Raw genomic sequence first — 21,051 nt, forward strand, 5'->3', positions numbered from 1 at the left:
TACATAAACTGAAGTCGATCGCTTAAAGATTAATGCCAGCTATCTAAGTATATAGCTTACACAAGATTGAAGACTCCATGGTATGTAATAACCGGTCTTCAGCTTCTTTAGTTGCTATCTTGTAACTACTAACAACATTGACTTTTTGTTGAGCTATGTAACCAAGAGAAATCTTTTGCTCAGCTATGAAATACACTTAACCTTGTGAATGGCTTAGGCTAAAGGAACGGAGGGAAGTTAATCACTTAAAAATTAATGTTCCAAGGATGTCAGGACTCGTCTTCAGCTTCAGCAGCAGCTATTTCCGAATCCAACTTGTTAATTAGCTGCTCGCTCACATGCTTGGCCACAGATATCATATCAAGAATGATGCTAGGATCCAACCCTGCACCTCCTCGTTTAGTTATACCACAGATGTTCCCTTTCCTATTAACAGAAATGGATACAGCAGAACTCATTTGTGATTCCTCTTCTGAAGTGGCGTCAACAATATAGTGCCTACCTACCTACAATCAAGTGCCAATGTAAGAATTCTTGTCAAAATATACGGTAAATATAGGATGGGAGAGCTATCTAACATGGACATGGTACGGACCACTAACACTGGACCTAACATGATATGTATGTTTACAATGTAATTTTTTTTGTTTTTGGTCAAAAATGTTTACAATGTAATTTAAAGCTTCGTGATATGTCCAATATGAAGGTGAGAATATATATGCAAAAAAAAAAAAAAAACAGACACAAAAAAAAATACTGTAAGTGATCGTACTTCATCCTAGTAGATGAGGAGAAGAATATGACCTTAGTCAGGGTAACTATAACAGGGACTGCAGATGTGTCAAACTGCAGAAACTCTTCATCGCTAATGTCAACTTCTGGTTGCTCATCACTTGATGCACCTGCAGCGACCTGGACTTTTGGGATGCCCGTATTGCTCAAAGCAGCCTGAAAGAATAACAGGAATAAACAGGCATCACGTCCTCCATAAATGCCTCTAGCAATGACAATGTATTCTTTAAACCATAAAAAGGAAAATAAATGTGGAAAAATACAAGTCCAATAACTGTTTTCGGTATTGTATTTGTTTTGGAAACTTCTGAGCATTGCCAGATGCTACTACAAACAAAAGGTTATTACATTCCACAACTTTTCCGCTGTCAAGATACGCGTCCTATCATCAACAGCTCAAAATTGATGCACGGAAAAAATTTGATAATTAACAAGCATCGATTTTATCAGCGTAACGGGACAATAAGAAATACTAATTTGCAGTTGTGTGCCAAAAACTGAACATCGTCGCCTTCCAGGCTCACAATAGCTTGAACAGTAAAGACTGCTACCTTAATGGAAGCTCCTAGAGCATCCAACAAATTTCCATCTGAGCTGACAACGAGCCCGTCAATGTAAAGATCCCAACAAATTTTTCCCTCCACAACCACCAGCGAGGAGAGATCAATTCCAGCACCTAAGAAAATAGCCTAGCAGTTAAGAGCAAGAATTCAAATTTCAATAGAAAGAAATAATACAGGAGGGAAAGCATATGGTAAAATGAATACAGACCTGCTCCACTTTTACCACCCAAGAGACACCGTTGAAGAGCATTTGACAGTTCTGTTGACAATTCCTCACCTCCTCTACCCTATATTGAAGTATAAAGGGATAAACAGGTTACAGGTGTAGCCCCAAAAAAAAAAAAAAAAAAAACAAAGATGCTTATATTAACTGAATAATGACAAATAATGTCCCCTAGTTCGTGCGAACCTGAACCCTACTCCCCTGGTAAATTTTCAGCGATGGTTGCTTTGTTAAAATGCTCATGGGAATTGAAGTTAAATTATATGATTAGCAGAGTTGAATATAAAACCTCAAAAGCTGGTGCTGCAGTGGGGCTGCAATCGATATGTATAGAGACTTTCCCTATGTTAGGTTGCAATGAGCTTGGCTTTCCTAATTCAGCCTGCACTTAGGCCAATACATATCATGGTTTAGTAAAATGGCTAAAAACAAGCTTAAGTGGCTAATACAGTGATACAAAAGGAAGCTGAGTCCTAAAGCAAAAATCTGTCCTAAAACCATAAAATACCTTCACACTGGCAATGACATTGGTGGCACCCATTCTGACTCTTGCTGAACCATTTGCCTGCCATGAAGTCCATCAAATGTAGAAATTAATACAACATAGAGCATGCAAAATCCACATGGTCAGGCAGCCATGAAAAACCCTAGGGTGAAAAAGTCAGATTACTCTTTCAATTCATTCATGCACCACCTGAGGAATAACACCGGTTTCAACATAGATGGGTCGATACGTCAGCCTCTTTCTACCATCAGAGCGGATGTCCTGAGCAATACCACCTTGTATGAATTGCTTTTCTCCAAGGGATAGACCCACCATTCTTGCACATACAAAAGTTGTGCGAAACCTTTGACACTAGTACAGACTGGAAATCTTCACACATCAAGAAACAACAGCTTCCCTTAATATTAGATCATCAGGGTCATATGGGAGGGGTTCAAAATTTCAAATCCCCTACTCATATTCCCACTCAAACTTATTAGAGAACTTGAACCCACATAACTACAAAGAATGTATTTCCATGAAAACACAATAATAATAAACTTAAAATGCCTCGTAATAGAGAAAGTAGAGAAAACATTTACAACGAACCCAAATATTCATTCCCAGTAGTTACGTAACGACTAATTAAAGATTTGTTATGATAAAACCGATATAGGTAGCATCAGCAAAATTGTCATTTATACTACAATAAGATCATCTTATAGTAGTATAAGCCAACAAAAAGGAAGACAATTGCATCAGTATTTGATACAAAAATACGGATACAGAGCACAATTCATAACAGACCAGCTGATACAATTGATGCATAAGAAAATCTGCCTAAGACAAAAAAGAAATTAAAAAAGAAGACACAACAAATCAGCAGCTAGGATTGATTTCATCTATTCACAAGCCAAAAAGGGTCAAAGCAGAATTTTATAGTTACTTTGTTCACTTTATTCATTGTCTGTCTTCCCCAACATATTCAATTTTGAAAATGACTTCTCCATCCGTCCCTTTTTTTTAAAGCCAGACATCCTTAAAGATGACTTCCATATATGTGTATATGCGCGCTAAACAACTTGAACTCAAGCTTCATATATAATATATAAAAGAAATATCAATCAATTAATGTCTTAATGAACCATCAGTTACAATGAAGAGAGTAGTTCCAGCAAACAACAATCTTGATATAAACAATTAAACACGAAAGTTCCTAACTTCGACTCAAAATAGAAAAGTATAGCATCAGTTACGGCGGAGGCCCATAGTATCAGCTGTAATTCACAAGCCTTATTCAACTTATTCATAAGAAAAGTTCCTGGCTTTGACTCAAAACAAAATTTTACGCTCACCCCAACGATTTCTATCCACTAACTTCCCATTTTTACCTCAAGCTTCAAAGCTATTTTATTATTGTCGTCCATATAATTAACTATCAGCATCCACACTTATTAAAAAAATAGAAAGAAATACAACCTGAGATGAAATCGACGAGAGACAGAGAGAGCACCTGAAACGAGTGGCGCGGGGAGACTGAGAAAGAATTAAGGAGGACAGACGGACGAGGTAGACGAGAGTTAGTGTGCACTCGCGTTGATGTGTTCCCGTCTGAGATAGATGACGGACGTGAGACGGAGTGAGCAATCGAAAGCTTGAACTGAAATGAGAGATGGAGATTGCAGAGAGATGGGGAGAGAGGAGGGAGTCGCTGCTATCGCTAGACAGTGGAGACTTCGAGTGAGCGGGCAGAGCGGCGAACAAAAGAACCAGGGACGCGGCTTCTTTTCTTTTCCCTAACCATCCGCTGCCCTCCTCCCTCTACCCTCAAAGTTGCAGCATTTTGAGTGAAAAACAAAAATTCACTATCATAAAATAACATGGCACTTCGAATTCGATACGCGAAAATCTTTCAAAACAATTCGATTATGTATCGAAAGAGTGGTACGAGAAAATGGGTATATCCGATTGAGTATTGTAAATGAATTTTTAATACACTTACTACTTTAAAATATTTTTCTAACAGTACTCAATGTCTAACTCTCTGTGTCTTTTAATAGCCTCCAATATCCTAAAAAATTTTCAGTAATACCCATTATATTAAAGTATTTTTCTAATAACACCTAATATCATAAATTAATATTTAGTGTATCCAACACCTTAAAGTAATTTTTTAATAGCATTTAGTATCTTAAAGTAATTTTTCATAAAATTTAGCTCAAGATACTTAATAGTTAATGCTACTAAAAAAAATACCGCAGTATGTTAGATATTGCATAGAAGATGTTACTAAAAAATATTTTAACCTGCTAAGTGAACCAAAAATTATGTTACAGTACTGAGTGCTACTAAGAAATATCTTAGAATGCTGGGTGTTAAATATTGAGTGCTACCAAAAAAATATTTTACCTTGCTGAGTGTATTAACAACTAATTTAGGATAGGAAATGACACTGAAAAAATATTTTTAAGGTATTAGATTTTTTTTTAAATTAAAAAAAAAGCACCCTCCTCCAAGGAGGGCAGCGGATAGCAAGAGAAAAGGAGTCCACTAACAAGAAGGAGTGGCTAGGGCAAATGGGAAAAATAATAGTTAAAATATATTATATATTTATATATTACGGGCAAAACCAAACAAGCAGGGCTCTATACTGTGCCCACAACCTAGTCCTGCCCATGATATGCCCAGCCCAAAAGTACCTCTTTTGTTTTTGCCGAGTTGGGTGAATTTTTTTCAGTTTCGGGTTGCTTGAACGACCGGGCATCATGAACACCCCTAATAAGATGTGCATGTATTAGTATATAATATATTAATTATAACATAATCTTACACTAGCCCAAAGTGATTAATTGAAAATTCTAACCAGAGTTCAACTCTCAAGTCCCATCCTTCAGCACGCCGGTGACAAAGGAGAAGTTGCAGGGTATGAGACACTTTTATCTTCAGTGTTCTCTAGCAGTCAATGAGCTATGGCATAACACAAGGAATGTTTGTTATTTCATCTACTCCCACACAGGAATTAACACAGGGGATAACATAAATAAAGCAAGTTAACAGCATCTAAATTTACCCGTCAAAAAAAAAATAACAAAGAAAATGAAAAGGGAGGAAACTAGTAAACAGGGGAAGACTTCAAAATAGAAACAAGTTACGAATATGAATGATTACAAAGATTCGGATAATCAAGAAGGTCAAACTTAATTTGAGTAGATTAAAAAAATAAATAAATTAAATTAATTATTTGTAATAAATATGTATTATCTTTTTTAAAATATCATTGATAATCAAGTTTATTACTAGAACTGTCATTATTATAAGGACTATCTAGGGAAAAAAAATAAATATGAAAGATAAAATGGATTAGAATTTTAAAATTATGACCAAAATAAAAATGAAACAAAATTTTATATTAAAGATTGGAGGTAGTAATTAAATAAGGGAGATACAAGCCCTATTTGGTAGAGCGTTAGAAATCACTTATAAACACATTTCACATAAACTATAACAAAACTCTTCTTATATATTTATCTCAGTATTTCGTAAATCATGATTTAAAAAGTTACTTATAAACTAATTTAAATTGGACCTCGGTTTTTGTCAATTTCAGGTCTGCAAATAAGGCGGACGCGCGTCCAAAAAGGAGGAAGAAGATAACCAATCCTTAGCTAGAATATCGGCCACGAAGTTCTGAATTTGCATGTTCACCAGACCGCTCGCCAACCTTCCATCTGACTCCGGGACTACCTTTCTCTAACCTATAATCGCAAGCTAGATGGGGTTTTGCCATTTAAAACGAATATTTTAAACAAAAATGCTGATAAGCTAGCCCGTTTTCAAGCCCATTCTTTAGGGTTTTAAAGCCCAAGCCCAAAGTACAGTTTTTTATAAACCCCTCATTCTTGGAAATCAGGCCGACCCATATTCGCCGCTCCAACTGAAAAGTTCATATATACTACCTCTGGTTCTCATTATAGACTTTTTGTTTATACAAATCCTTCAAACCCTGCACTCGTCTATGGATGAAATTCTGGGAAATTTGCAGCTTTGGCGGCAATGAATCTGTAGGCTTTATCTTTTGGATTAAGTTAATTTGATGAATGATTGGAAGCTTTCATTTAATCAGTAGCTAACTGGAGACTCTACATCGCGAATCTGGTTATATGCCCTCTGTTTTTTTTCCCCCTTTTTACTCATAAATTTATCGCAATTCACCATCTCCGGCAATTATTTCCAGGTTCACGACAAAGCCTGTTTGATGGATTTCGTTATAATTGGATAATGATTATTGGGTTTTTTCCCGTTGCCATGAATTCGGCTTAGTCCAAGGATTGTTTCATGAAAATATTACGTACTACTCCAAAAGATAAAGCCTACAGATGAATGTAGCATGGGGTTTTCGTATGATTTGGTTACTGTTCTTTTCAGAATTTTAGCGCTGACTCCTGTGTCTTTTTTATTCTGAATCAAACGCAAAGCCAGGTTAGTAAACGCAGATTCTCTCTTTCGATTACTAATGGCTGTTTTTGCATCATCTTATCCTTTGTGAAATTAGTTTAATACTAATCCTTAATATAAAATCTCATTTAATTTTTATTTTGTTCTTATATATAAGACTCCAATTTAATTTATCTCTCATATTTATGTATTTTTTTAAGATAGCCCTTCTAATAATGATAATTCTAGTTAATATATTTAATTAGCAAAGATATTTTTTAAAAAAATTTATTTATTATAATAACTAATTTAATTTCTTTTCTTAATCTATTCAAATTAATCAACTAGGACCAGAGGTAATATGCTATAGCAGCGCATCCCTAGAATTTTAAGACATCCAAAAACTCTAGAATATCTAGCTTTTTTTGGACTGACTAGAATATCTAATTTTACTTGATCTTCAATTAATTCGTGTTTGTTGAGGAAAAGAATATCATGAGCCAATCAAACTATAATATTCATGAATTATGAAAAGTCGCGCGGCTTATAAATTGTGGTAAATAGTGCGCTTCATTAAAAACAGAGCTGTAATTATGAAAGTCATTTGTTTTTTTGGCTCAAAGGAAAATTTAGAAGTTAATCAAACCAAAATATAGTTAATCTAATTAAAGTGGTGTTTGGAATAACTTATTGGAAATAATTTACAAGAATTTTGTTTTAATAAAAGACTGCCAAATTCCCTGAGCTGGTCGTTTAGGTTATCTTTTTTTTTTAAAGGGGGTGCCGTCAGCAGTGGACAGAGGAGCCGCCAGCGTGAGAGAGAGGGAGAGAGGTGAGTTTTGGACAGAGATACGATATCTGCTGCCTTTGCAAAATGTGAAGATATGAAAACGACTTATTAGCACACTTTATTTTGTGACACGTGTAAAGCTCCCAATGGTGGCCGAACCCAAGCCCAATTGCAGAGGAGACTTGCCTCACAAGTAAAGTCTGCCCCAGACACTTCTTCCCTCAGGAAATCTATCCTTCCCATGAGCCTTCCCCCCTCTTTCCTTTTCCTACCCCTTTCATTTAATGGGTTCTTCGATCAATAAGAGTGGTACTCATTTCATTATAAAAATATAGAGATGTCGTTTAGCCAAAAAAAAAAGCCAAAAAAAAAGGCAAACCATAAATACTGCGTACAGTTAAAGGGAGGCTCATAATTGAAGCCCTAACCCTAAGGGGTTCAGTCAGTTGAGTAGACATTACACCAGATATCAGTCTGAGTAGACATTACACCAGATATCCAGCTGCCACCGTCTTGGGCGGAGCAAAAGGGCCATATTTTAATGCCCATTTTTTAAAAATAACAGAGGGCTCCTTCTCCCCCAAGTTATTTTTTGGCCTTTTGAGTTGTTCCTTGTTCATTGCTCGCATAATCACTGAGAATTACACCAGCACCTCCAGTGGGCAGTGGGAAAACACTTTTAACAGTTTAAAAGATGAAATTAAATCAAACATTTTTAATCCATTCAAATCTTAAGATTCTCGTTGGGAAAAGGAAGAGACAGAGACAAAAACTCACCCGATGACCCAGTGAGAAATGAATCAAAAGGAAATTGGAGGACCGAAAATTGATAAAATTCCATATATTATTAATATAACTAATGGGTGAAACAGGAACGAAATCAGAAATTGGTGACATAATTTTTGTGCCACCGATTCCATTGTGACGCAACAATAGAAAAGGGAGCGTATTTTGATGAGACAAATAAATCTCCCTGTCACAAAATGCTGAAGCTTTCCCTTAATCCTAACTGGCTTATCTTCAGATCAAAAAAAAAAAAAACTGGCTTTATCTGCTTCGTTAGCTTGGCTTGCCAGTTGCTTATTATCCGCACAACAAAACAAGGCAGAAGTCATATTATACCATCCACTGCTTTTGTCCTCGCCTTTGACTACCCCGAGCCCATAAAAAAGAACAAAAGTTACTGCTATCACTGCAGCTACTGCTGTGCTCTTCAGCTTTAACCAGACACCCTTCTGAACCCTTTATTTTATGCTATTTCTTCTTCTTCTCTATAACACTATCTGTTCTCTAAACACCTAATTCCTAATGACGCTTTCCTAACCCAAAATTAATTAGTTCCTACAGCAAACCACTAAAGCCAGTTCAGTTCAGATTAGTAAGACCATTCTGGGGGAAGTCGGATCTCGTTGCTCGCTGACCGCTGCTGTGGCCGAAGGTAGCCACTCTGTTGAGGAAGGTTATGGTTATTACGAACCTTCGGGACATGCGCATCTGCAAAAGGCACAGATATTTCAATCCCAACAACCAACTAATCGTTGGAAAAAAAACAAAAAAACAATTAGGGTACATCAATTTTGAGTTTAGGAAAAGAATGCCAAGATCTGATTACCACTGTCCATGGGGGAACAACCATTAAAACGAGCTTGATATGGAGGCTGGCCTCCAATCACCTCGTCGAACTTCAGATTCAGGGCCTGCATAACTCTAGCCGGACAAGCACAGTCGAACAAGCTGCAGAGAGAAAAAAACACACTCAATGAATACAAAACACAACTAGAATTCATACTAACAATCATTACCATCAAAGAAAATTAAATGCCCACCACCCATGCGACAGAGATTAACGACAAACAAAGCCATAAAACAGGGCTTCAATGCGACCAATTGCAAGAACTTTGATGATATTCATTGAAGCTAGTTGAGAAAGCAAAACTTCCCTGGCTTCCTTCGTGATTCCGCAGGATTGTCAACACGACGAGGCAAGAAGACACCGGTTCCAGCACTTTCCCTTTTACCGGCAGGGTTCTCAAGAAAAACGGCTCTCATTCCAGACCCAATCTGCTGCTGCTTCGCCGGCAGCAGCGAAGGCCATACCGATGAAGACAAACCAACAGGCCGACCGGTGTTTCTGCCGCCACCAACAACCTCGCTACTCCTCACTTCTCTGTTTGAGAACGCTTGCTTACTCTGCCTCTGTTGGTTAAGCACACTTTCAGAAGCCACTTTTGCCATCTGTTGCTGCCTCAGCATCTGAAACTGTGACAGGTAAAACACAAATTAGGCACACGCATAAGCAAAAAATGCGAAACAAGGCTATTAACTCATAGAACTACGGCTGTTCGTACTTGAGCTATCTGCAATTGCTGGTGAGAAAGCCCTGTTTGGTTGTAAAATCCAACATCAGGATTGGAGTTCTTCACAGGTAAGTTCACGGGAGAGGGCTTTCTGGAAGGAGGTCCCAAGAGCCCTCTTTGATGGTTAAAATCATAGCCAGCTTCATTCATCTTCATCTTCTCCACTTCCCCAACGGCTGCGCGTAGTAGATCCCACGTTGCCCCTGGAGACGATACCTGATAAGCACTAGTGGGGCTACCATGGCTAGAAGAACCTTTTCGGCATCCGCTCTCACTCCCGAATGTGCACAGAGTGGATTTAGGCGAACCAGATACAAACATACCCTAAAGCAAAGAAAAACTTATTAGCGCGCAATATATAGCGAAAGGCAATCAAATAGAGACTAATAAACTGCTTCATACCTTGGATTTGTCAAGACCGGGGCCGAACTCCGACTCCAAATCGAGGGTGGAATAAGCCATACGCCGAGTTAACGCCACCATATGTTCTTCCTCATCGCTCTCCGTTTCGCTTGAGCCTACCACAGACTCCACCGGAGAACTGAAGTTAGAAGGAACTCCACGGGACACATATCCGTACGGGAACTCGGAAGGGAACAGAGTCTGAAAAGGTTCGGCGTCGTTGTTCTTTGGCTTGCCGAAACAGCCATGCTTCTCCATAACTAAGTCATCGTCGGCGAGGATCTGCGGGGGCAGCCAGAACTCACCGTCGTCCAATTCTCGGCCATGATCAAACAGTAGAGGATTAGCAGGAATCAGAATACTCGAAGCGACTAGAGAGAGGAAGACAGTTTGAGAAAAGAGAAAAATCAAGGAGGAAATTTCGAGCGCGCAAATGGAACGCGGAAAATGATGAAGGAGGATTGCTGCTTGGTGAAGATTTAATAATAACAAGGAGCAGAGGCCTGGCATGCAGGATATGCAGAGTCACAGGGCCCCATCACAGCCAAAAAGCAAAAGACGCAGAGAAGAGAGAGGGAGGGATGGATCCGAGAGGGGATCTGAAACTTTTCAACGAAACAGAGCCTCTTTTCAACACAGCACAAAACGGTGAAACCGTTTTCCATATTGAAAAAAAATAAAGAAAAAGAAAACTAAATAAAACAGAGTGAGAGAGTGACTGTGTGAGCGACTGAGCGTTGAGCCGTAAACTGTAGAGGGTATTTGCAGAGAGAGAAAGGACAGTGATATGAAAACGACGCTCTTGTATGAACGTGTCTACCACGCTCCACCATGCAAGGAGGGGGGAAGAAAAAGAGCAACGGTTTTTTAAATGAGAACAAATAAAATTTTAATTATTTACAATTTTTAAATATGTTTTCGTTGTGTTGTTGTGTGAGAAAATATATATAACAGGGAAAAATTATAAGTATCTTTTACTTCTATAACTTAAATGATGATGATTGTATTCTTATTTGAAATAATTTATAAATAGATTTTTAATTATAATTTATAGAACATGACACAAGTATGTGAGAAAAATTTTCCTTTCAGTTTATTCACACGCTTATAAGCACTTTTTGACGTAATTTCAAATATGCTTATTTTTCTACGAGTAGTCTTAACGATTTATAATACATTCGTCTAACATAAAAAGAATAAAATTTAAAAATTATTAGATAATTTTAATTTAAACTTTTGCAATTAGAGTGTGTGTTTATTAGATTTTTACTAGAATACAATAAAGTTATTTTAGAAATTTTACGACATGATATAAGAATTACCTTCAAATTAGTACTAGTATTTCACAAAATTGGTATTGGTGATAGTAGAAAACCAAAAGTCATGAAAATAAAAATTTAAGAAAAAACTATTTCAGTTTCTTAAATTTATTTGAGTCTCAAATCGGATCTGAGAAAAAAACATCTTTTGGAGTGGGCTAAGCCACGAACCCCAAAACAAAAATAATAGGATTAGAAAAAATATCAGGTACTGGATGATGATTTTATATATATATATATATATATATACACACACACAAACACACAAAGCTCTCACAGGTAACTACAAATGACATTCCCTTGCATCCCTATTCAGAGGATGACAAGAATTGCGGAATGCAAGAAATCACAGTAGAGTGGAGAATATGCCCATATTTTCTGCAATGCATCAATTTACTTGTATTATTTGCTTCTGATAAATAGTACTAATTCCAGTTCACTAATTTGAGTAAATTAAAAAAATTAGTTAAATTAATTATTTGTAATAAATAAATATTATCTTTTCTAAAAAATATTATTACTTTCCGGTTCTTAATATATGACATATTTAACTAAATTAATTAGATTAAAGAAGTTAGGTAACTTAGTTAACTATAAGAAATATGACATGTTTTTTCCTAAAACACTATAATTATCTTTCTTAATATCCTCCCTCCGTCACTTATTTAATTATGATTGAAGAAATATCTATAAGGGTAGTATAAAAAATAGGTTTATATTTAGGACCAAAATTAACTTAACAGTTAGGTCCTATATTAAGGACAGGAAAAGTATTACAAAGACTATCTTGAAAAAAAATACAAGAGACACAAAATAGATTAGAATCTTATATTTAAAATCAAAAAAAAGTCAAATGAGATCTTATAATTAAGACAGAAGATAGTAAAAAAAATAGTGGTGGCAAAAAAAAAACTAATTTTTGTTTTATTTACAAATTTAATATTGTCAAAAAGCCACTAAAATGTTGTTACTAGACTTTGTTCAGGATTTAGTAATTTAAAGATTTTTTTTTAAGAATCTCCTGTATAAAATCTAGCTTATAATTCAAATTAAAAGAAAAGCTCCATATGATACTGAGAGCCGGGGCAGCAATAATTTTTTACGCATTCAGCAATAGTTTCCCCCAACTTTGTACCTGGGAGCCGTGTTCTACTTGAATGACACTCTTAGGCATCTAAATGGGGAGCATCTATTGAAAATTAGCCCCAAAAAGTATTATTGTAGATGTAGATTACTTTATATATGCACGCAATTAAATTAAAATTTAATTAAAGTCATTCGCGTCTTCAGATATGGCCACGAAAAATCAATTGTGATTTTGTTGTGGTCGTATAATTGAATGGGGTTTAAATAGAAATATAATAATTCGTATTATCCTTGTTTGTTTGCCTTAATTAGATTGCATATTCCCAGCAGGGCATGAAGTCTAAAATAAATGTCATTCAAAGTTTATATATAATGAGTGTGACTTCTAATAAATTTCTGTACATGATATATGCCTTATTGATTTTTTATGTAAAACAAGTTTACCTGTGGAATAAAGAGAACATCTAACCTACAACATACTATTCCAGTTGTTAATATAAAAATAATTAAAATTTTGATTAGAAATAATTAGATTGCATATTCCCAGCAGGGCATGAAGTCTAAAATAAATGTCATTAAAAGTTATATATAATGAGTGTGACTTCTAATAAATTTCTGTACATGATATATGCCTTATTGATTTTTTATGTAAAACAAGTTTACCTGTGGAACTAAAGAGAACATCTAACCTACAACATACTATTCCAGTTGTTAATATAAAAATTAATTAAAATTTTGATTAGAAATTATACGTTAGAAAAATCAACTCGTATTTATGATAAATAATTAATTTAATTAATTTTTTAATCTATTTTAATTATTTAATTAGTTTTTATTTTAAGATTTGAACAAAATACTAATATGAAATTGACATTTTTTCTGGGCCTGAAATTGAGATTAATTATAATGATGATGTGGGAGGGAAAAAAAAAAAAAGAGTCAGGGGGAAGGATGCATGTGAGCGGGAGGCGGTGGCGTTCCCTTTTCGGGAGGTGCCATGCTGATTGCCGTCACTGTTCTCCACGACGTGGGAGTCGCGCTGCTTTGTCCCTATTTTTTTAATGCTTTTATTAAAATATCTGAGAATAAAATTAATAACATTCCCGAATTTTCTCGTTGACGAATTTTGGATCGTGATTTGCCCGCTTCTCTTCCCTCTCCACTGTCTCCACTTGGCACTGTGCCCTTAATCCCTTGCTCCCAAATTTTGTCCCTCCATTTCCTTAATAATAATATTATTATTATTTTTGGCCTTTTGTGATGCAGTATGCTTTTTTTAAAGTATCCTGTTAGAGATTATTCTATTTGAAACACTATCAAATACTAAATATAAATATATTTCTCAGTAAGAATTCAAATTTTAATTCGTCATGTTGTAAGAGACTAACTCTTTTATTAGACCTAACTCTTATTAATAACACAGTATGCTTTTTCTTCCTCAACCTTTCGATATTTTGGAATTTTCTTTCATCTTTTGGCCCATCACCGGGCATCCTTTGCTTCCAAGTTCTCTCTCACACATCTGGCCAAAAAAATTAAAAAAAAAGTCCTCTCACACACCCACACACATGACCTTATTAATTTGCGGCGTAAATACGTGCTTGGAGGGATTGGATAGTCTGATTATCAGACGATGAAAAGGAGCGCAAAAGGCTTATAAGTTTTTTTTTTTTTTGGGTAAATGTAAAATGGAAGGTGGTGGGTTTAATTTTATTTATAGTTTTAAATTATTGACGTTTGCCTTTTAATTTTTTTTTTTTAAAAAAGAATGATGAAAAAGAGGTTTGGGTGGTGTGAGGGGAGGGAGTGAGGCGCCACTCACGCGGGGATCTACTGACTGTTGCTTCCGTGTGAAGGTTTTTGGAGGGAAGAGGCCGGTGGGAATGGCGCCAATTATCTCAGTGATGACGTGGCCTGCTCATCCGACGCTGTCGTTTTCGGCCTGCTCCCATGTACTCCGCCTCTGGTTGGACCGTTTCCTACTTTATTCTTTTCCTTCTGCCAAAATTATTTTTATTCACATTAACTATTGACTCCCCACGTCAAAACATCATAATTCTATTTTAACCCCTTCATATACTAATTTGGACAGCAATTTTAAATTGAATCTGTATTATTTTTCAACAGCCTTGTTTATATATACATAAATTACGCCCGCCGCTTATTTAAATTTAGCATTATTAATTAAAAAAAATGCAATTCGACCCCAGTAATCCTTGTGTTGGTGGGGGAGCATGTGTATCAAAATAACTAGAAGACAAAAAGAATATGATGATTTTTTTTTTATACACTAGTTTAGGTGAGTTGGTTCCGGAACTCACCAAGACCAGGACATGTCTTCTGATTCAAAGAGCGTTTAAGAGATACTTATAAATCACTTACCAACAATATCCTCATATCAGTAGCGAATTCAAACTTATGGGTTGTGAGCCGACTCCTTACTAACTAACCAATCTTATTGGTAAAAGAATATGATTATTGAAAACCATAAAATGTAGTCATATATTTATATTTCATTTTTTTAATTATAAAACAGATGTGGATTGACGAATAGCGAAACAAGAAACTGACAAAGAAGCTACGCCAAAACAAAGCGCCTAGAAAAGTTGCAAGGCGGAAGATATAATTAGAATCATCATTTAAACTTGTAAAAGTAATGAAAGATCAAACATTGCTTCATAATCGAGTGTCAGATCATATTTGAAACTTGGGCACCGAAAGAATGGCATCCTTCTCATTCTCGTTTTGACCCTTGCACCTCCCATTTGTTCTTATATGTGGTGCTTCCCACCAATTTCACTAAAATTAATTTTTTAATCAAGAGGAGCCTGTACTAATAACATGAGGCTCTCAGCGTTACGAAACCCGCAACTTTCTATTCACAAGAGAGTTTTCATCCCGCTAAATAAATTACTCATTCTATTTTTAATATAAGACCTATTTAACAAATTTAATTATATTAAAAAATTAGATAAGTTGGTTAATTATAAGAAATCTGACATATTTTTCTTAAAGGCTAGCTAAAATATACTTTTGGTTCTTTAATTTTATATAAAGTTTTTTTTGATCCCTTAACTTTAAAAAGTGAACGTTTACTCCTCTAACTCCAGAACCGTTAACAAAAATGATGACATTGAGCTTTTAAATGTTGATAAAACATTACTAAATACTGTAATATTAAATTTAATTTTCAAAATAATCATGATTATTATAAAAAGTTATCATTTAAGACTAATAATTTTAGGATTAAATGATTAAAAATTTTTTTTAAATTTAGGAACCAAACTGAAACCTTACATAAAGTTAAAAGACCAAATATTTACTTTAGCATTTCTTAAAACATCACAATCATCTTTCTTAATATCTTCATAGGGATAATTTAAATTTTTTTAATAATATGATAAATAGGTCTTATATTTAGAAACTAAATAACTCAATAATTAGGTTATATATTAATGACCGGAAGAGTATAAGAATAGCAGCATTTCATTAGAAGTAATTGATATCATTGTTCTCGCCATTATACTCCACATTTTGAACAGGATGCTCCGTCATCTATATGGTACGATGTTTTAAAGGGTCAAAGTGTGTCTGTGATTCCATAATTCTCAGATATTCATAAAGAATCAGGTAGTATTACTTTAAAATAGTCTCGTAAAATTGCAGATTCATGTTCAAAATAGTTTCGAAACGTTCAACCAATTCGGGCAGATTGTTATGGCAGTGCCAAAAGTCGAGTCTTCAAATCTGTCTCTTTCTCCTTCCTGAGAACCAAAGCATACGAAAAAGGAGTCAAATCTTCAAACCCAAGCATGGTCATGTTATATTTGTCCGGCCATTTTATAAAAGTGAGGGGGAAAAACAAACAGCCCATGGATGTACGTATCATATGAAACCAATTCTGGCATACTTTGAGTGATTTTAAACAAATATTTTTATATAATGAGTTGTTTTATTTGATAATATTCCTCCGATTCTAAATATAAACTTATTTTATAGTGTATGTCTTATATTTAGGATGAGAGATACTATTAGATTAGATCACAAACCTTACACGACGCCGTGGGAAAAAAGTAAGGGGTGTGGAAATACTTTTCATAAATAGACAACTTCTTATATATTTACTTTGTACACCTAAAAATATTTTTAAAACATGATTTTGATTCTATTAAACCAATTTTGTTCTAAAACAAAAAAAAGTGACATCACATGGGGGAAAGATAGGATTAAAGGCCTTTTTTTTTTGATGTCCCCGAACGGGCTAAAGATTGAATTTAAAATCCAGAAAACAGGGAAAAAAAAAAAATGGTGAGATTAAATAAGAGTACGCATGGGGTTTTTTTTTTTGATAACTTGTAAGTGAAATCTAGCACGCTTGTTGAAATTAAAAAAGAAGGAATCAATTTGCTCAAAATAAACAATAGAAGGAAACGTGCGGTTGAAGGAGAAATTGTGCGGCGCGTGACATATGAACCCTAGTTATGTATTTGTTTGCCACTTCTCACACGTTATCACATACAATTCATCATTCATTAGCATCAAAATATGTCTTCCCCCTTGTGCTATCCCAGCTTGATGTATATGGTAAAAGTTCCAGTTTCTTTTTTCTCATGTTGAAGTTTATTGAACTTTGAAATTTCAGCCAATTTGTATGTATGAATTCTGGCAAAACTCACGTGTGTTGAATAAAAAAGATCATGCATTAATAGAAGTTTTTGTCTGTAGTATAAAGAGTTAGTTCTCACATAGTGATAAATCAATGTTCGAATCCCTGATAAGAGAAAGTGTTCATATTTAGTATCGGACACTGCTTGAAATATGATTGTCTATAATAGAAAGATACTTATAAGTAGTTAAAGAAAAAAAAACGAACAAAGTCATCAGTCTGAAAGAAGTTAAATTGGTCTGAGTACCAGTTAAACCAGGTAGCTAGTATCATAAAACGAATATTAATTAACCACTATAGTCATTCATACCAATAATCATTTGCTAAAAAGGATTTTTATTATTTTGGTCATCCATACTATAATATGATTAAACGGCTAGTGCTGTGAAGATATATGAGAAGGGGCATGTGAGGGGGAAGACGGTAACATGGAGGCATGCAGGTGGGGCACTGAGGATGGGGCCCAGGTGAGGCCGACCAACAGACCAAGTGGCCCAATCACTGTCTTCATGTTCCATCTTCCTTAACATTCCCCTATCCAATGCCGCCTGCTTTCCCCTCTTCCTTTCATTCCCTCTTTGCATTTAGCCTAGTAAAAACATATTCCAATAGGAGATAAATATATAAGAAAAATTTTATCTTGATTTAGATGCTCATAAGTATTTAAATAAGTCAATTCAAATGAGCAACAATTAGCTAGCTTCCTTTATGAGGAATGTGGAAGGGTTATATTCTCATTTCTCACACGACTAGTTTGACATCTTTTTTAATTTAAAAGGAGAAGAATCAGTTTGTAGTTTCCCCCTTGAAAAGCATGTTAAGAGTTTTAATTAGATACATGAATGATTAGATTTTGATTTTTTCAGAATTAATTATGATTTTTCAAAAGCGATATACATTAAAATTAAGATGGTTGCTAAAGATGTTTAGAATTGGAGTGGTGAAAATGTAGCGATGGAGTGGAGGGTTGTGGAGTGGTGATTGAAGGCGTGAGTAGTGGGATTGGAATCTAGTTGGGTTTGTTGAAGTGGCTGTTCACCCGACCCGTCAACCTGCTCCCCGCCCCTTCTTTCAAACCCGCCACGTATGTATTATTAATATCGCTTAGCTAACCAACAGGAGTTAGGTCTAGTGGAAGGGACTAGTTCCTCATAGCATGGCGAATCAAGATTCGAATTCCTACTGAGAGAGGTACCCACATTTAATACCTAACAGTGCCTGAAATAAGATTGCCTCTAATAAGATACCTATACTTTAGGGAAAAAAATATATCACTCAGCTTTGTTTTTTTTTTTAATAAAAATAACGGGTTTGAAAATTAGAATAATCATACGATATCATTCCACGTATTTACTATGTGTCTAACCCAAAATACCACAACATATTTATGCCTTCGCATGTGTTTTCTGCAGAAGAATAAGAATATGTTGTCTCTCCTTTGTCTATCTAAATACATCAGGAATATCTTTCTTTTTAGTCACAATCTCCTTGAAACTAGATACAAAATTTTTATGCATCAAATCAGAGTCTCAAACCTTTGTCGTGATTACGAAGTAATCGGTCAATAACGTTGTGACTTTGAAAAAACAAACAGTTGAATGAATGGCATGCTCTTCTTATTTGATTGGGGGGTAATTAATCCGTCAAGATAGGGAGTGATTATGAAGCCTGCTCCAATTATACTATTAGGATAGCTTTTATTTGGGAGATCATACTATGATAACTCTTTGATCTGTTTAGATTTGGTAATTAATTAACCTTGCTTTGTTAGGGCTTTGGGTGAAGACGGCATAATCTGATGATAGGGTTTAGCATTAAGATTGTTGGATCGGGGACATCATGATTGGGTTGTGTTGGAATCGGTTATGATAACACTCTAAACTCATCATATCTAGATTGTCTATATCTCATTTGAATGGTCTGAATTTTATTTTTATTTTTATCTGTTCAAAACAGTTATTTTAATATGTATATATAGAATTTAAAATAAAGTTTATTTTTCAAAATATTCTTGTTAATCAAGTATATTGGTTGAAACTACTATTATTACAAGGACTATTTAAAAATATATATAAATATAAGAAATAAAATGGATTGAGATTTTATATTTAAGACTAAAATAAAAATCAAATAAACTCCTATATTAAAAATCAGATATACGATATCTAATTATATTGAGTAAATGAATGTGAAGTACTTATAATGGAACAGAATGCATAACTTACTTGGGTTATCAGCCGTATTAATTAATTAGAATATTACTCCCTGCTGTCAACACTTGTTCGCGGCTGAGGAAATGCACTGTGACACGTGATTTGATAACGCATAGCCAGCTGGCATAGATATACAGCTTGGAAGTTCCATACACACGGAGAATAGTAAGGTGAGATGAAAGACATTTAAGACCGGCGTGTTTGGGTACATATTAAAGTTGATAAAATAAAACAGATTTCTCTATATATTTATTTTATATATTATAAAAATACTTTTAAAATTATAGTTTAGTTTTTATTCAAGCACTCTCTAGTAGATCTTAAGGGACGAAAGTGGGAACTGCACATGTATGACAGAGAAGAATGGAGAGAAATAAAATGAAAAATTTATGATAAAATCTCAAGAAATAGATATTAGTGGAAGGACATGGAACTTGGTATTGTATAACAACTTGGAACCGTTTTGATACTCATCATCAACCATAAATTTATCAGATCTGGATCGTCTATATTTGATTTGAATGATTTAAATTTAAAATATTTAATTAATTATTTTTAAATAAAAAATTATTTTTTGAAAGAATAATAATTGAAAGATTGTTAACTAATAACTAACTTAACTAATTTTTTTAATATACTCAACTTAGTTAATTATTTTTTATGTTAAAGAACGGAGGTAATAGTAAATGCAACCCTAGCTAGTAAACACAATATAACTAGATAAACTAAATACAGTATAACACTGACGCTTTAATGGAACACAAAATACATATATAGGCACTCACATGTAAGATGTACCTCTACATGAGCAAAATTCCAAAACATCAGTGATATTTATAGGTTTTAGTTTTGAACAATAACGAAGAACTTGAATGTGAGATACACATGTCCCATGCTACATAAATAATGACTACTATTTCCAATTCTTAATATAAAAACTAGATATCTAATTTACAGATATTAAAAAAGTAAATTAAATTAGTTATTTGTTATGAATATAATTAATGTTACTCCTCCGGTCCTTAATATAAGACTCATTTAACTAATTTGATTAGATTAAAGAAGTTAGGTAAATTAGTTAATTATAAGAAAAGTGACACATTTTTCCTAAAATACCATAATCATCTTTTTTAATACCCCATCTCCCTCTTCTATTTGATTATGGTTGAGAGAGTATCTATAGGGATAATTTAGAGAAAATTAATAAATATGAGAAATTGGTCTTATATTTAGAACCAAAACCAACTTAAGAATCGGATTCTCTATTAAGGACCGGAGGAGTATCTTTATAAAATACTCTTGTCAATTATATATATTAAAATCACCTTTTAACATGTACAATTATTATCGAGATTAATTACTTGGAGGCAAATTTGATAAATATTGGAAACAAAGTGATTGGGATGTTATATTTAGAATCAAATTGAATCTCTAACTAACTTTTATGCTGGAGATAGATCTGAGCTAGTATTAATTATTATGTGCAATTAACAACAATTAATACTATATTATTAAATGAGGATGGGGATGAGAAATGTCTGAAGAATTATGAATTGAATGATGCGTGCCACAAAAAAGATTAGTGTGAGTATGACTGATTGGTGAGGGTATGGAGGATGAGGCAACATTATTATTGTGGATCAAATTAAATCATAAAGCAAAATGGCCAATAATCATTAGGGCGTGGCCAGCAAGCTTATTTTTCTTTCCGCAACAAAAAAG

At 34.4% G+C, this 21,051-nt stretch overlaps 1 protein-coding gene and 1 pseudogene across 4 annotated transcripts; both read right to left on the reverse strand.

Annotated features, from left to right (window-relative positions):
• On the reverse strand, positions 1–20,477 carry LOC114739630 (exosome complex component RRP42). 4 transcript variants are annotated; one of them, XM_028927712.1, is made up of 9 exons: positions 20,467–20,477; positions 3,576–3,851; positions 2,273–2,452; positions 2,087–2,143; positions 1,868–1,960; positions 1,564–1,642; positions 1,344–1,468; positions 805–948; positions 1–506 (listed from the first exon to the last, which is right to left on the reverse strand). In XM_028927712.1, the coding sequence occupies exons 3-9, from the start codon at positions 2,396–2,398 to the stop codon at positions 270–272; spliced, it is 861 nt and encodes a 286-aa protein (XP_028783545.1). In that variant the 5' UTR covers positions 2,399–2,452; positions 3,576–3,851; positions 20,467–20,477; the 3' UTR covers positions 1–269. The 4 variants fall into 4 exon arrangements, with proteins under 4 accessions (XP_028783545.1, XP_028783544.1, XP_028783546.1 ...); XM_028927711.1 differs by lacking the exon at positions 20,467–20,477 and having other exon boundaries at positions 3,576–3,873; XM_028927713.1 differs by lacking the exon at positions 20,467–20,477 and having other exon boundaries at positions 3,542–3,873.
• Positions 8,586–10,710, reverse strand: LOC114739585 (uncharacterized; annotated as a pseudogene).
• Positions 20,478–21,051: the final 574 nt, after the last annotated feature.

This window comes from Neltuma alba, unplaced genomic scaffold (assembly GCF_004799145.2).
Source record: "Neltuma alba isolate B1F8T4 unplaced genomic scaffold, ASM479914v2 tig00002863_pilon, whole genome shotgun sequence".
Lineage (NCBI taxonomy): Eukaryota > Viridiplantae > Streptophyta > Magnoliopsida > Fabales > Fabaceae > Neltuma > Neltuma alba.